This window comes from Bufo bufo, chromosome 3, assembly GCF_905171765.1.
Source record: "Bufo bufo chromosome 3, aBufBuf1.1, whole genome shotgun sequence".
Lineage (NCBI taxonomy): Eukaryota > Metazoa > Chordata > Amphibia > Anura > Bufonidae > Bufo > Bufo bufo.
The window spans coordinates 605,581,940-605,597,208 of record NC_053391.1 but is presented as its reverse complement, the minus strand read 5'-3'; the positions used below and the strand labels follow the sequence as shown (position 1 = coordinate 605,597,208).

Sequence of the window (15,269 nt, the reverse complement as noted above, 5' to 3'; positions counted from 1 at the left end):
GGGCGCAGAACCTTAGACCCCACTAATCAGCTAGTGATGGCTTATCCTAAAGATAGGCCATCACTTAGTAAAGGCTGGTTATCCACTTCAAGTGCAGTCCGCTGGCATAGAACTGCTGTCCCTGACTCTGAATCGCTAATTTATATATTGATACCGCAAACCACCCCTGCAATACATTGACAGGACTCTTGAGCTTGCAGTCTTTATTATGAGGACAAGCTCATGAGTCCTGTCAGTGTATTCCAGGGGTGGTTTGCGGTGGCACAGCGAGGGAATGGGGAAAGTATCCACATATCCATTAAAGCAACACTACGCCTGAGAACGGCACTTAAAGAGGACCTGTCACCACTCCTGACATGTTTGTTTTAATAGCTACATGCATTCCCCATGTAATACCAATTCTGGAGCATCTATTCCTATGTCTGTATGTTGTGCCAGTCCTTTATTATTTCTACTACAAGTTATTAATGAAATGCTATTAGCCTTCAGTAAGGGTACAGAGGGGTGGTAACCAGTTGGTGGGAGGGGGGGGTGTGTACCTGCACAGACTCACTCTATCCAATCAGTGCTGCCATTGTCAGACTTTGTAGGTACACGCCCCCAACTGGTTACCACCCCTCTGTACCCTTACTGCAGACTGCTAGCAATTCATTCATAACTTGTAGTAGAAATAATAAAGGAACGGCACAACATAGAGCCATAAGAATAGATGCTCCAGAAGTGTTATTACGTGGGGAATGCATGAAGCTATGAAAACAGACATGTCAGAAGTGGTGAAAGGTCCTCTTTAATAGCTCTTGCAGGTGTTGACATGCTCCCATTAAGAAGAGATACTTACAGTCATGAATGAAACGTGCATGTATTGAGTGACAGGGTGGTACATTTCTAATCATTTTCTGAATTTTAATGTGCCATAAAAATGTCTAGAATATGAAGAAACAGGTTAACCCCTTAGGGTCTATACCTACAATTTAGATTCTCAGGCTCATAAATAACTCAAATTACAGGTTGTATGAGACATGAGAATGATGTTCCATTAATCCTGCACTACAAAGCAATTATGAATGTCTAATGACAAAAGAACATATGGCTGGTATGATCCTTTATTATGTCCAAAGCATGTACAGTAATACAATTAGCATTCAGCAGATCGGTACATAAAACATAAAATTGCCATATAAATTGGTTATAAGTATAAAGTACATTAGTAGTAGAAAGCACTTCTAGTAGGAATATAACAAAAGAGCAGTCTGTATAATCATATTAATCTGGGAATACATTTTACTGTACACTTTACCTTTCCTGCATGTAAACCTCTATATCAGAAAACGGAGAAGAGGAGCCTGTATGCCATTGCAAATAGATTTATTCTAAAATTCTTGCTAAAAAGTTACCAATATTTATATACACTTAGTAAAAGATGTTTAAAAATAGATTTATCACCTGTTCTTAAAGGATTTTTCCAGGATTTATATATTCATGGCCTATCCTCAGGATATGTCATCAATATCTAATCGGTGGTGGTCGGACACCTGGCACTGCTGCCGATCAGGATGTGTCTTTCCAGTGAGCACTACGGCCTCCTCACAGCTTACCAAGCACAGTGCTGTATGTTGTCTAGCGACTGTGCTTGGTAAAGTAGTCCAGGACCATTCACATGGGACTGAGCTGACATCACTGGACTAGGAGGCGGCCATAGCAGTCACTGGACCAGCTGATCATCAGGGGTGCCAGGAGTTGGACCTCCACCGATCAGATATCAATGACCTAATCTGAGAATAGGCCATGAATATATTAATCACGGAAAACCCCTCTAAAGTGTACCACCTCTGCCTCACGAGACATGGGTTTTGAAGAAACGCTACTGCATCGGTGGTGGGGGTGGGTACAATTGTCGTGACAGCAGTTCTACACCAGTTTATTGTCATGAATGGGTCAGATTATAATTAAACGGGTTTTCAGAGATTTTTATACTGAAAGACCCAACCTCTGGATAGGTCATCAGTATATGATCGGTGGGAGTCCGACACCCGGGAACCCTGGCAATCAGCTGTTTGAGAAGGCACCAACACTGGCGGTAGCGCTGCGGCCTTCTCACAGCTTTGCGTAGGCCATGTGACGTTTCGTTAATGTGTCATGTGGCCAGCAGCTCAGCCCCATTGAAGTGAATAGGGCTGACTGCGATACCAAGCACAGCAGCTATACAACGTACGGTGCTGTGCTTAGTAAGGTTCGAGAAGACCGGGTCGCTCACACGAGTGCTGGTGCCTTCTCAAAACAGCTGATCAGTGGGGGTCCCTGGTGTCCGACCCCCACCGATCAGATACTGATGTTTTATCCAAAGGAAAACTCTTTTAATACATGATTGGGCAGGAGAGGAGATATACTTTAAAGGGTATGCCCACAATTGGCACACTTTTTGCAGAAACTCTTACAAATGAAAAATCCTTTCAATGCATCTGAATGGAGTTGTTTCTGCAGCATGTACATGGATTTCTACCAACCCCATTGAGATGGGGCAGACCTAAATTTGGTGCAACAAATCAACTGCATGTGAATATACAGTAAAAATAAAAAATAAAAACTTTGCAAAGTCAGTTCCAATAAGGGGTTTTCTCTGCCTAGTTATTCTGTGCTTTGAGACCATAGATATATCTGCAAGTGCGGACTTGCTTTACAGGAGTCAAGCAGGAAGAATGATGAACGACACCCTCACAGTCATATTGATTGTCACTCAATTTCCAAGATATAATGAATACAGATTTTTACAATTTTACCATAGAAAATTAATGTGTATATTAGAGGGTGTTTAGCAGGATACACTAAGTGTATAACACACATTTAAGACCTGTGTTATATTGTCTACAATTATATTTTTATTGAGAAAGAACAAATCTCAGAAGAAACAGTCATCATGTCACTTAGGCCAATTTGCTTGGTTTCTCCAGGATGGCTTTGCCAAGTATTTAAAGAGGTTGTCTGGCTTCAGGAGTACCCCAGACAATACTTAGGAAGTGCCTGAAATAAAGAATAGACCATTACCTACCTAGCAGATCCCGTGCCATTGTTTCAGTCCTCCAGTGCATCAACTCTGATGACCCGGTGCAGTGGTGACATCACATCACCAAACGTGACTGTTGCACTCAATCACTGGCCTCCAGCAGTGCATTGCTGAGGCCAGTGATCAGCTGCAGCAGTAATGTGCTGCCAACGTGACTTCATCACTGCAGCCAGGTCAACAGAGCCTGGCCAGGAGGACGGGACTGGCGGTGCAGAATCTGCCAGATAAGTATTGGTCTATTTATTTCACACACACCCCAAATAGTAAAATCCTAAATGTAGATAAATGACATCAATTGGTATATCTAAATAGTAGCAAATAAATAATATACAGCCCCAACAACAGTATATCGATGACTATGATCTAAGATAATCGAACTGAAATGAATCGAAGGTAACTGATGAGTCCACCTCTATCATTCAATGGTGTAGCTCCAATGTTCCTTAATGTTTCCCACACCAAAACCAATCCGTGGATACTAATGTCTGAACTAACCTGAGCAGAGCGGCGTCCCACTCGATCAGAATAGGTAGCGGCGTCCCTATTCTGATCGAGCGGGACGCCGCTCTGCTCAGGTTAGTTCAGACATTAGTATCCACAGGACGGATTGGTTTTGGTGTGGGAAACATTAAGGAACATTGGAGCTACACCATTGAATGATAGAGGTGGACTCATCAGTTACCTTCGATTCATTTCAGTTCGATTATCTTAGATCATTGTCATCGATATACTGTTGTTGGGGCTGTATATTATTTATTTGCTACTATTTAGATATACCAATTGATGTCATTGATCTACATTTAGGATTTTATGCTTTTATAGTGAGGCCAATTGTTTTAGAATATTCAGTATACTAATAAATGTATTTTATAGTGATTCTCTATATGGTCCGAAATTTCTGAGAGTGCCCTGCTCTTTAACCTCTTTGTTCTCATTCTATAGTGAACGAGTGAGTGTTCTCGATTGGTGAGGTGCACCTTTTTTGGTTTACAGATAACCTTGTGCGACATCTAACCCCGTTTCTTTACACCCCAAATAGTGTCTGATTTACTCCTGAATCTGGACAATCCCTTTTTATATAGTCAGATATCTAATTAAGGCCCTTTTACATGGCCTGTTCATTTCTGATCATCACCCACTCGTTTGCCACACATATATATAGCAAACATCACCACTATACAGGGATGAACCATTTTTACTAGGATGTTAAAGGGCCTTTAAAGGGGTTCTATGGGAATTTAAAAAAAGAATATATTTAGATATTACTTTATTCATTTTGCCTAGAGAGTAATCATCAGGAGAAATAAAATGGCTGCCATCCTATTAGTACACACAAAACCTGTTCTAATCACACAGCAGGACATGTTACTACAGAACACTGAGCTAAGGAGCTGCCTCATCCTCTCTGCTTGTCAAGGATTATGATCCTGAATACAGTTTAATATGATCTTCAGCTGAATCTCTGTAGGAATGAAGTTCATGAGGAAGTGTTTTGTAGTAACTTGTCTTGCTGTGTGACTAGGATAAGTTTTGTGTGTACTAATAGGACGGCGGCCATTTTATTTTTCCTTATGATTCCTCCCTAGACAAAACGAGTCATTATAACTAACAAAAGATATTTGGGAATAGATTTATAATAAAGTAATATTTAAGTATTTTAATTTTCTTAATTCCCGGAGAACCCCCTTTAAAGAGGACCTTTCACCCATTATGACAATGTGAACTAAGTATACATACATGGAGAGCGGCGCCAGGGGATCTCACTGCACTTACTATTATCCCTGGGCGCCGCTCCGTTCTCCCGTTATGCCCTCCGGTATCTTCGTTCACAAAGTTATGGTAGGCGGAGTCTGCCCTTGTTCTGCTGTAGCGCTGGCCAATCGCATTGCAGAGCTCACAGCCTGGGAGAAAAGAACCTCCCAGGCAGTGAGCTCTGCACTGCGATTGGCCAGCGCTACAGCAGAACAAGGGCAGGACTCCGCCTACCATAACTTAGTGACTGAAATCTTCGCCCTACCATAACTTAGTGAGCGAAGATACCGGAGGACATAGCGGGGAGAACGGAGCGGCGCCCAGGATAATAATAAGTGCAGCGAGATCCCCGGGTGCCGCTCTCCATGTCTGTATACTTAGTTCACAATGTCATAATGGGTGAAAGGCCCTCTTTAAGATCAACATATACATGAGATAGTTGACAGCTCATATGTCCAACCATTATCAACTCATAGACATGTTGGGTTAGGGCAAGTGTGCATGAAAACAGACTACAGAATACAAGATGCTACCAGACAGTTTTGGCAATAGCTTAAAGGGGTTGTCCCAAGATTTAAACTTATCACTCAACTTATCACAAGGGCATGGTTTCAGTGCACATTTTCAACAGCCACTTCATATGGGGTCATGGTACACCCATGATCAGTGTAGGTCCCAATGGTTGGACCCTTAGTGATAGTTGCATGTTGCATGTTTATCAGTTTGTATGTTAGTTCCAAATTTGTATGGCAGAACTTCAGTGTCCATGACCCTTTACAATTATACAGTTTGCTGTCATGCTCCTGACTGTATGCACTTATATAAAATGGTGGCTGTCATGTCCATGACCATATTCCCTTTATACACTTGTGACTTCCATGTCAATGACCATATAATCTTATATTTACTGGTGACTTTCCTGTCCATGACCATATACCCGTATATGTACTGGTGACTGTAATTTCCATGACCATATACCCTTATATGTACTGGTAACTTTCATGTTCATGACCGTATACCCTTATATATACTGGTGAATGCCATGTCCATGACCATATACCCTTATATAGACTGGTGAATGCCATGTCCATGATCATATACCCTTATATGTACTGGTAACTTTCATGTTAATGACCATATACCCTTATATATACTGGTGAATGCCATGTTCATGACTGTATACCCTTATATATACTGGTGAATGCCATGTCCATGACCATATACCCTTATATGTACTGGTAACTTTCATGTTCATGACCATATACCCTTATGTAGACTGTGACTGTCATGTCCATGACCATATACCCTTATATGTACTGGTGACTGCCATGTCCATGACCATATACCCTTATACCCTAAGTCTGTGTTTTAAGTTGTTTGTTAATTATTTACTTGATAATATGATTTTACCTTATTTTGACCTATTTCCATGTTATTGCTGTCGTTATGGCTTTACCATATAGACAACTAGATAGACCATTCACATCTATCATTGAAAGATAAGTGATACATATAATTGCGACACAATACATTAATTTGGGCAAAATTAAGAATTAGCTAAAAAAAGAGTAGTTTTGGCACAATAGGATTTATATAATTCTAAATTTGATACTTTCTCAAAAACAGTGTTTTAAAGACTACAAGACAATGTATTTACCACTAGAGCTAGCATGGTATCTAGGCATGGTATGGCAAGTAAAGTAAGACATGGCAGTGACAGAGGGAGGTCTGCTAGAATCCAGATTCCGCTCAGTTATCTGACATATTGCTGTGTATACTCCATGAACTACTGCTTGTCCGAGAGCAGGAAGACCTGGGACTTTTCGTTTCTGTAGGGAGAGACATCATATTTTAATTGTGTGGTATACATATGTTTTAGGTTAGATTTTTTGCTCTCACTTGTAGACTGTGTTATGTATGCCTTGGTCACAGTATACCTGAAATTCATCTATGACATCCAAAGTGCCCCATATCATACGTGTTCATTAGAAAGCACCAACCAAATCAAGAAATGGGACACTGAATTTTACTTAAAGGGAACCTGTCATGTGGATATTTGATTATGATCTAACTAATTATATACAATCATTAACTACTAAAAAGTTCCTTAGATGTATTCACTTACTGGTGTGACAGATTGTTACCTCATAATATACACACAAAGATGCCACATGCCGCATGCTAATGAGCTGATTTGAGTCCAGCGTGATGTCATTGAGTCCAGCGTTTTTTTTTTAATTCAGAGCTATAGCCACTCCCCGGCCCACCTGCTGCTGATTCATATGGAAAATAACTGTCAATCAGCAGCAGGTAGGCGGGGAGAGTCAGGAGCTCATGAATATTCAGGACTCATCATTATGAGCTGGAGCTTTTCAATATAAGATGTTGGCAGATTGACTGGGTCAATTAAAGAAAGTGACCCAGCATTTTGCTAAGAGAATCAGTCACTTATTTATGTTGCCCTTAGTTAGGACACCATAAAACTGGTGACAGGTTCCCTTTAAGTCTTAAATATGATGATGCCATGGGCAAATACCTACCCTACCAGGTGTTGTCTTCCAAATACTACTTGTTTGTCTGCCTTGCTTTTTAGGTTGCTTATCATATTAGGGTGGTCTTAAAGGGGTATTCCGTATCCCGTGTCCACAGGATAGGGAATAACTATTAGGTCGTATCACTGATATCCCACCAAATATGAGAACAGGAACCCAGTATCCTGTGGAGCAGCCAAAATGAACAGAGTGTGTGGTTAGGCATAGGTGCAGGCACTCCATTCATTTCTAGGAGTTCTGGAGTGACTGCATGCATGGCCGACTGGCTGCTCCATTTGTTTCAGAGGGCTCTACTAGATATTCTCATGATAAGGTGGGGTTCCCAGCAATAGTACCCCCACTGATCTAATAGAAACTTAAACATTACATCTAATAGTAACTTTATTGCTGATCTAATAGTAACTTTAACTTCACATAACCAAAATACCCCTTTAATTGGTTATAAAGGACTTATCAAATATTTCTGACCCCCTAGAAAATACTCAGTGACATGTTGAGACCTTTGCTCTATAGTAGTCATAAATAATCAGTATGAGACTTAAGGTCAATTTTAGAAGGCTGGAGCATACCCTCAGAAACCTGGTATTCATTCTCTCTAACATTTGCAAACAATATTTTTTTACACAGGATAAATCTATATATTATCACACTGCTGATGATTAATTCTATATATTATCTCATTACACATGATTTCCTACCTTTCCAAAGTTATTCACTTTCCCGCCCCTATACCCCCAAACTAGTCCCCTTAAAGATGAAAGAAAAGAAAGGAAGAAAAAAGAACGCAAAAAATATTCAGTTAGGATTGTGTCCTTACCAGTTTCACGGTGAATATTCACAAAAGTAGGTGACTTTAACCTGCAAAATAAAATTTACAGTAGAATAGTGTTGGGCGAGAATATTCGAATAGCAAATATTAATTGCGATTATCGACACTTCAAGAATCGCAAATATTTAGAATATAGTGATATATATTCGTAATTTCAAATATTTTCAAATTTTTTTTTCATCATTAACCTCCTTTCTTGCTTGTGGGCCAATGAGAAGTCTGCAATGTCTTTGTCTGTGCTTAGCAACATCCCTAGCAACCAATAGGAAAGTTGCCTACTCCTTAATATATAAGAACCTCCCCAGCAGCCCTTGTATGCAGTATTTTGCAGATCTGGGAGAGACAGCAGTGTTATTGCTGTGCTCTCTGCTTTCCTGTGTCTACATTGGATAGTTAGTTAGTTAGATTATATATATATAATATATATATACAGTACAGACCAAAAGTTTGGACACACCTTCTCATTCAAAGAGTTTTCTTTATTTTCATGACTATGAAAATTGTAGATTCACGCTGAAGGCATCAAAACTATGAATTAACACATGTAGAATTATATACATAACAAACAAGTGTGAAACAACTGAAAATATGTCATATTCTAGGTTCTTCAAAGTAGCCACCTTTTGCTTTGATTACTGTTTTGCACACTCTTGGCATTCTCTTGATGAGCTTCAAGAGATAGTCCCCTGAAATGGTTTTCACTTCACAGGTGTGCCCTGTCAGGTTTAATAAGTGGGATTTCTTGCCTTATAAATGGGGTTGGGACCATCAGTTGCATTGAGGAGAAGTCAGGTGGATACACAGCTGATAGTCCTACTGAATGGACTGTTAGAATTTGTATTATGGCAAGAAAAAAGCAGCTAAGTAAAGAAAAACGAGTGGCCATCATTACTTTAAGAAATGAAGGTCAGTCAGTCAGCCGAAAAATTGGGAAAACTTTGAAAGTAAGGGATATTTGACCATGAAGGAGAGTGATGGGGTGCTGCGCCAGATAACCTGGCCTCCACAGTCACCGGACCTGAATCCAATCGAGATGGTTTGGGGTGAGCTGGACCGCAGAGTGAAGGCAAAAGGGCCAACAAGTGCTAAGCATCTCTGGGAACTCCTTCAAGACTGTTGGAAGACCATTTCAGGGGACTACCTCTTGAAGCTCATCAAGAGAATGCCAAGAGTGTGCAAAGCAGCAATCAAAGCAAAAGGTGGCTACTTTGAAAAACCTAGAATATGACATATTTTCAGTTGTTTCACACTTGTTTGTTATGTATATAATTCCACATGTGTTAATTCATAGTTTTGATGCCTTCATAGTCATGAAAATAAAGAAAACTCTTTGAATGAGAAGGTGTGTCCAAACTTTTGGTCTGTACTGTATATAATACAGATAGTTAGTGGGAGATAGTCAGTGTAGGTTAGATAGTGTAGGTTAGATATACTGTAGGTTCTACTGTCCATACATACATGCTACATACATAGTTCTACAGTATATATGTATGTATGTTTGTATGTACATAGTGCTGTGATGTCACAAGTTCACAACAATACTTACTGCACCAATCACTAATAAGTAGTCAGACCTGTTAAAATGTGCCAAAATATTTGCATCATTAGTGCCGATTTTGCAATCGCGAATATATTGGAGCACTCTATCTGCATATAAAGCTATTGTAATGTTCTGCAGTGCTAACCATTTTCTTCAGTCTCAGGAAACTTCTAGCAGCTTGAAAAATATATAGTTATAGTGACCCACGCCTGTATTTCATGCGCATTATGTGAATATTACATTGGCGATTTTTCGCGATCAAGAAAATAATCTTGAATTCGCGAATATATTACGAATATTCTACCAAATATTCATGAAATATCTAAAATTTGAATATTGCTCTTGCCGCTCATGACTACAGTAGAAAACGGAGAACTTCTATAAGAAGTGAAACTTGCAAGAGGGCTATAGCGAGGTCTGCTACATCATTATAATTAGAGATGAGCGAATAAAAAAAAAAAAAATCGATTTGGCTGGTTCACCGAGTTTTTCCCAAAAATTTGGTTCGATCCGAATTTATATGTGGCAAATTGCTTTAAAAAACGGCTATTTCCTGGCTGCAAAGAACCTTTATAGTGGTGTAGAACACTGTGCCTTGCAGTAACACGTATAGGGAGTATGCTGTGGTAGTGAAACAATACAGTGAGTCAGCATGACATGCAGATGACAGGCGTCGCTCTTAGAATCACTGCACACATCACTTATTTGGGCAGTTACGGGGCCAAAACTGACCAAATTACTCAAGTGAACTCAGCCTTGCAGGTGGATGTTAGTGTCAGGAAAAAACGCACACCTTCAGCAGCTGATTCCACATAGATGTCTACAGAACCTGTTCTATTCAACGCATATACAAGTAGAGCCCCCCTGACAGAGTGAAGAGGGTGTCAGCAGTAATTTTGTGTTGACGTCAATGATTATTTTGCCCTTCCTCTGATCCGTTAGAACAATAACCACCAAAAAACGAATCCTGTCTGTGGAGCATCTGCCTTCACGTCAGCATTTGGTCAGTAATCCATCGGTATTGCAAAAGCAAAAAAAAACAGGATTGGATCCAAAACAGAGATGACACGTGAATAGAATATTTGCATGTCTTCAGTATTTTGTACCCACTCCTGCTTTTGACTACCAAATCATAAGCGAATTCTGTTGCAAAATAGGGACCATGTCATGCAGGCCTTACAGCTGTTACAGACAGGATCAGTTGTGCGTCTCATTTTTCCTTCCTTCTGACAGATCAGAAGAAGGGTCGAATAAATGATGATGTCAGCCATGCCAAAAGGAAAAATAGTGGCCCAGTCATGAAGTGGGGAGGGTGTGAATAGCATTAGAAGTCCACAGAGTGGCCCTATGACATAGTGGTGAGGTGGAAGCAGCATGAGGGGACCACAGAGTGGCCCAATGATTGAGTCTGGAGGTGGCAGCAGCATCAGGAAAACACCACAGAGTGGCACAATGACAGTGTGGCGGTGGCAGCAGCATCAAGAGGAGGCCACAGGGTGCACAATGAGAGCGTGGAGGTGGCAGCAGCAGCATGAGAAGACCACAGAGTGGCACAATGACAGAGTGTGGAGGTGACAGCAGCAGCATCAGGAGGAGGCCACAGGGTGGCACAATAACAGTGTGGTGGTGGCAGCAGTATCAGGAGGCCTCAGAGTGGCACAATGGCAGAGTGTGGAGGTGGAGGCAACAGCATCAGGAGGACGCCACAGAATGGCACAATGACATTGTGGAGCTGGCAACAGCAGCTTCAGGAGACCACAGAGTGGCAAGGGTACATAGTATGGAGGTGGCAGCAGCATCAGGAGACCACAGAGTGGCAAGGTGACATACTGTTGAGGTAGCAGCAGCATCAGGAGACCACAGAGTCGCAGGGTGACATAGTGTTGAGGTAGCAGCAGCGACAGGAGACCACAGAGTGGCAAGGTGACATAGTGTGGAGGTGGCAGCAACATCAGGAGACCTCAGAGTGGCAAGGTGACAGTGTGGAGGTGGCAGCAGCATCAGGAGACCACAGAGTGGCAAGGTGACATAGTGTGGAGGTGGCAACAGCATCAGGAGACCATAGAGTGACCCAGTGACAGAGTGGGGAGGTGGGTGGCAATACCAGTACCAGCTGAAGATGGTGGGTGAAAGGAGCACTTGGCATCAGATGTGTGGCATCAGGCGGGTGGCAGCATCAGAATAGTGGCTGAGGCAGGTAGCCAGAAGAAACCGGTCTCTTTTGTCAAAGTGTCGGTGTGGTACCATGGATGATCTAGTCTGATGCATCAGGCATTGGTGGGTGGAAATCCTGGCTGATCTACGCCTGATTCATCTTGACAAAGGTCAGTCTCTCCACATTTTGGGTGGACAGGCGAGTTCTTCTTGGGGTAACTATGGCCCCCACCGCACTAAACACCCGCTCTGATGCCACACTAATGGCCGGGCAGGACAGCTTTTCCAGGGCAAACTCTGCCAGTTGCAGCCATAAATCCAGTATGGCTGCCCAGTTGTCCACTGGATCTTCAATGTGGGGTGGCAGGGTGCTGTACAAGTATGCCACCACCTACTGGTTCAGGTCTTGCTCCAGGTCTAGCTGCTTCTACTGAGTAGTTTCTTCACTAGGCAGGTGAAGAAAGCTGCTCATCAGCTACTCTAGACTCGGGTTGCTTCTGAAGGAGCTGGAATTGCTCCTACACCCACACCCTGCCACAGCAGCCATGACAGAGGAACATGAGCGCAGAGGGCCCCCATCCCCCCGGTCAGACCTGCGAGAGGATAGGCAGCACCCAACTGACTACATAGGATGTCTCTATAGTAGTTCAGTTTGTCCTCCCTCTCATCGGGTGTAAAAAAAGCCCCCATTTTGGACCGGTAGCAAGGGTCCTTTAAAGTGGAGAGCCAGAGTTCATACCTCTGCCAAATGCTGACAATTCAGCTGTAACTATGCAAGGAAGTGAGCATGCACCGGGCCATTTGTGCAAGTGACTCGGAGGGACTCCCTGCCTCCATCTCCACTGCATACTGCCATGGTGTGTCTGGGTCCTCTGCCTCGTCTTCCTCATGGCCTTGTAGCTTCTCTTGCTGTTCCTGCTCCTCCTCTCCAGTCACCTGTGTAGAAAAACCACCCATATCGCTACATATTGCTTGTGCTCAAATGTCCTCCAGTTCAGCCCCCACAGGGCCAGGATTCTTATCGTGCGCTGGCTGTGGACTCAAGCTTGGCCCCACCCAGAGTGCAGCATGGGGGTGACAGCGGTGCCGGAGATGGATGCGGCTATCGGTTTTCAGGCCGAGGAGCCCGTGATGGAGCGGATGTTTGAGGAAGGTGGGGGTGCGCAAGGTCGGCGGCCATCTGGAGGTGGGCCCAGCTTCTTTGTCAACTGTGAGTTGCAACCAGGCCAGGATGACGCTGGCCGTGGTTCCCAAGACTACCGGGCCTTGGAAGAAGGTGAAGTGAGTCAAGAGGAAGGGGAGACGGATGGCGGCCTTGAGGATGCGGCGGGTGCCGGTCCTTCTACATCATCGGCACAGAGCGGACCGTGGACGGGAGGACCTACAGGGTGGTCGGCGGCTGCTGGGAGGATACCCCAGGGACAGCCAGGTGAGCGATCTTCGTGTCAGCGACAGACCTGTGTCGGGTCGGGATCGGGGGGTGACTTGGGGGGGCTGTCTAGGTCTGACAGTTTAGCGCGGGAGTTTTTGTCGGTTATGCTATCGCTGTTGGCGCGCTTGGGTTCTGGTTCTGGTCCACAATGGCGGTGTGGGCGCCTGCTCCAGTGGTGGGCGGGGGAGTGTGTGCTTTTGCGGATGCTGTTGAGAGCATGCGACTGTCACGGTGGGTGCTTTGGCGGGGGAGACGGCGGCGTGTGGGGGTAACAGAGTCAGGACGGGGGAGGGCGTCAGGATGGCGGACTCGGCGAAAGGGGATGTTTATGTTTGTTTTGAAGGGCCTTTGGGGGAGCATTTGAAGGTTGTCAGGGAAAGAATTTGGAAGGACGAGTATGTTGAGATATTCTCGTTGCTTCCGTTGGAAAAGTTTAATTTGGATAGGGGGAAGCCGGATGAAAGCAAAAAGGAGGAGGAGAAGCGGTGGTATAGGTTGATTCCGCTGACATTTTTGAACTGGCTTCAGGCTTTTGCGATCTTTGCGAGTGTGGTGGGTGGGAGGCCGGAGAATTGTTCTGCCTTATTTTGTTATATGGATACGATTGGGGAAGCGTATAGGACGTATGGTGGGGTAGCACTGCTCCAGTATGATGAGCAGTTTAGAGAGAGAAAAGTGGTGCGATCGAGTATCAGGTGGGACCACAAGGACATCGGCCTATGGATGCGACTCATGTCGGCTCTAAAGGGTGTTAGCCAGCCCTTTCGGTCCGGGGCCGGGGGTTCCTCGGCGTCAGAGTTCACTAGCGGGAATAGGAAGGGGTGCTGTTGGCAGTATAACGAGGGTTACTGTAGATACCTCGCCGATTGCAGGTTCAAGCACGAATGTTCAGGCTGCGGGGGGCCCCACAGCTTGTCACTGTGTTTTAAGCGTGGAAAAGTCAGAGGATTTGAGGCTGCGCACAAAGGGGGCGACTCCCGTGATGGTGGAAGAGATGGTACCGTGGCTAAAGACATACCCAAATAGGGAGGCTGCGGAGTTGTTGTTGAGAGGTTTTAGGGACGGGTTTGTGATCCCGTGTGTGTCAGTTCAGGTAGAGGTTGCGGCTCGCAATCTGGCTTTCGCCTTGTGACGGCCTGAGGTGGTTGCGGAGAAGATTGGAAAAGAGGTGGCTGCGGGGAGGATAGCAGGCCCGTTTGTTGAATGTCCTTTGCAGGATTTGTGGGTTTTCCCTCTGGGGCTTGTTCCTAAGAAGGAGGCGGGCAAGTTCAGGCTTATTCATCACCTGTCTTTTCCTGCGGGGTGTTCAGTTAATGATGGTATTCGCGATGAGTTATGTTCAGTGTCGTACACGTCTTTCGATGAGGTGGTCCGTTGGGTGCGGCGTTTTGGCCAGGGGGCCTTGTTGGCAAAAACGGATATTGAGGCAGCATTCCGTTTACTGCCCATTCATCCGGATAGTTTTCATTTGCTGGGTTTTAAGTGGGAGGGTTTTTTTTTTTGGAGTGGGTGGTCAAGCAGGAAGCTGGTTGGAATTCAGTGTTGCATTACCTTGATGATTTTTTGTTTTTGGGACCGGCGGGATCGAGCGTTTGCTCAGTTTTGTTGGGGACGATGGAGAGGGTGGCGGCCAGGTTCGGCGTGCTGTTGGCGCCCGAGAAAACTGAGGGGCCGGCTACGACTGTCAAGTTTTTAGGAATTGTAATTGATAGTGTGGCAATGGAATGTAGGTTACCTGAGGATAAGGTGGCAGATTTGTTGAGTGAGGTGGTTTTCCTGAGTAGGGCTAAAAAAGTGCAGTTGCGGCTGGTGCAGTCCATCTTAGGTAAGTTGAATTTCGCGTGTAGGATCTTGCCAATGGTTCGGGTTTTTTGTAGACGCTTGGCCATGGCTACGGCAGGGGTTACGGTACCTTTTCATTTTTTGCGGTTGTCATCTGAAGTGAGGGC

The 15,269-nt window shown here is 44.0% G+C and overlaps 1 protein-coding gene across 3 annotated transcripts in view; it reads right to left on the bottom strand.

Moving 5' to 3' along the window:
- Nucleotides 1-5,879: 5,879 nt before the first annotated feature.
- LOC120996212 (keratin, type II cytoskeletal 80-like) overlaps nt 5,880-15,269 on the bottom strand; it is a 68,983-nt gene continuing 59,593 nt past the window's right edge. Inside the window, exons 8-10 of one of the 3 annotated variants that reach the window (XR_005777739.1) lie at nt 8,183-8,223; nt 6,160-6,642; nt 5,880-5,988 (exon numbers count right to left, since the gene is read on the bottom strand). Coding sequence is in view for 2 of the 3 variants with exons in the window: in XM_040425990.1 (XP_040281924.1) it covers nt 7,848-7,996; nt 8,105-8,223 (268 nt within the window). In the remaining variant the exon portion in view is untranslated. The other 2 variants (XM_040425991.1, XM_040425990.1) reach the window with 2 other exon arrangements.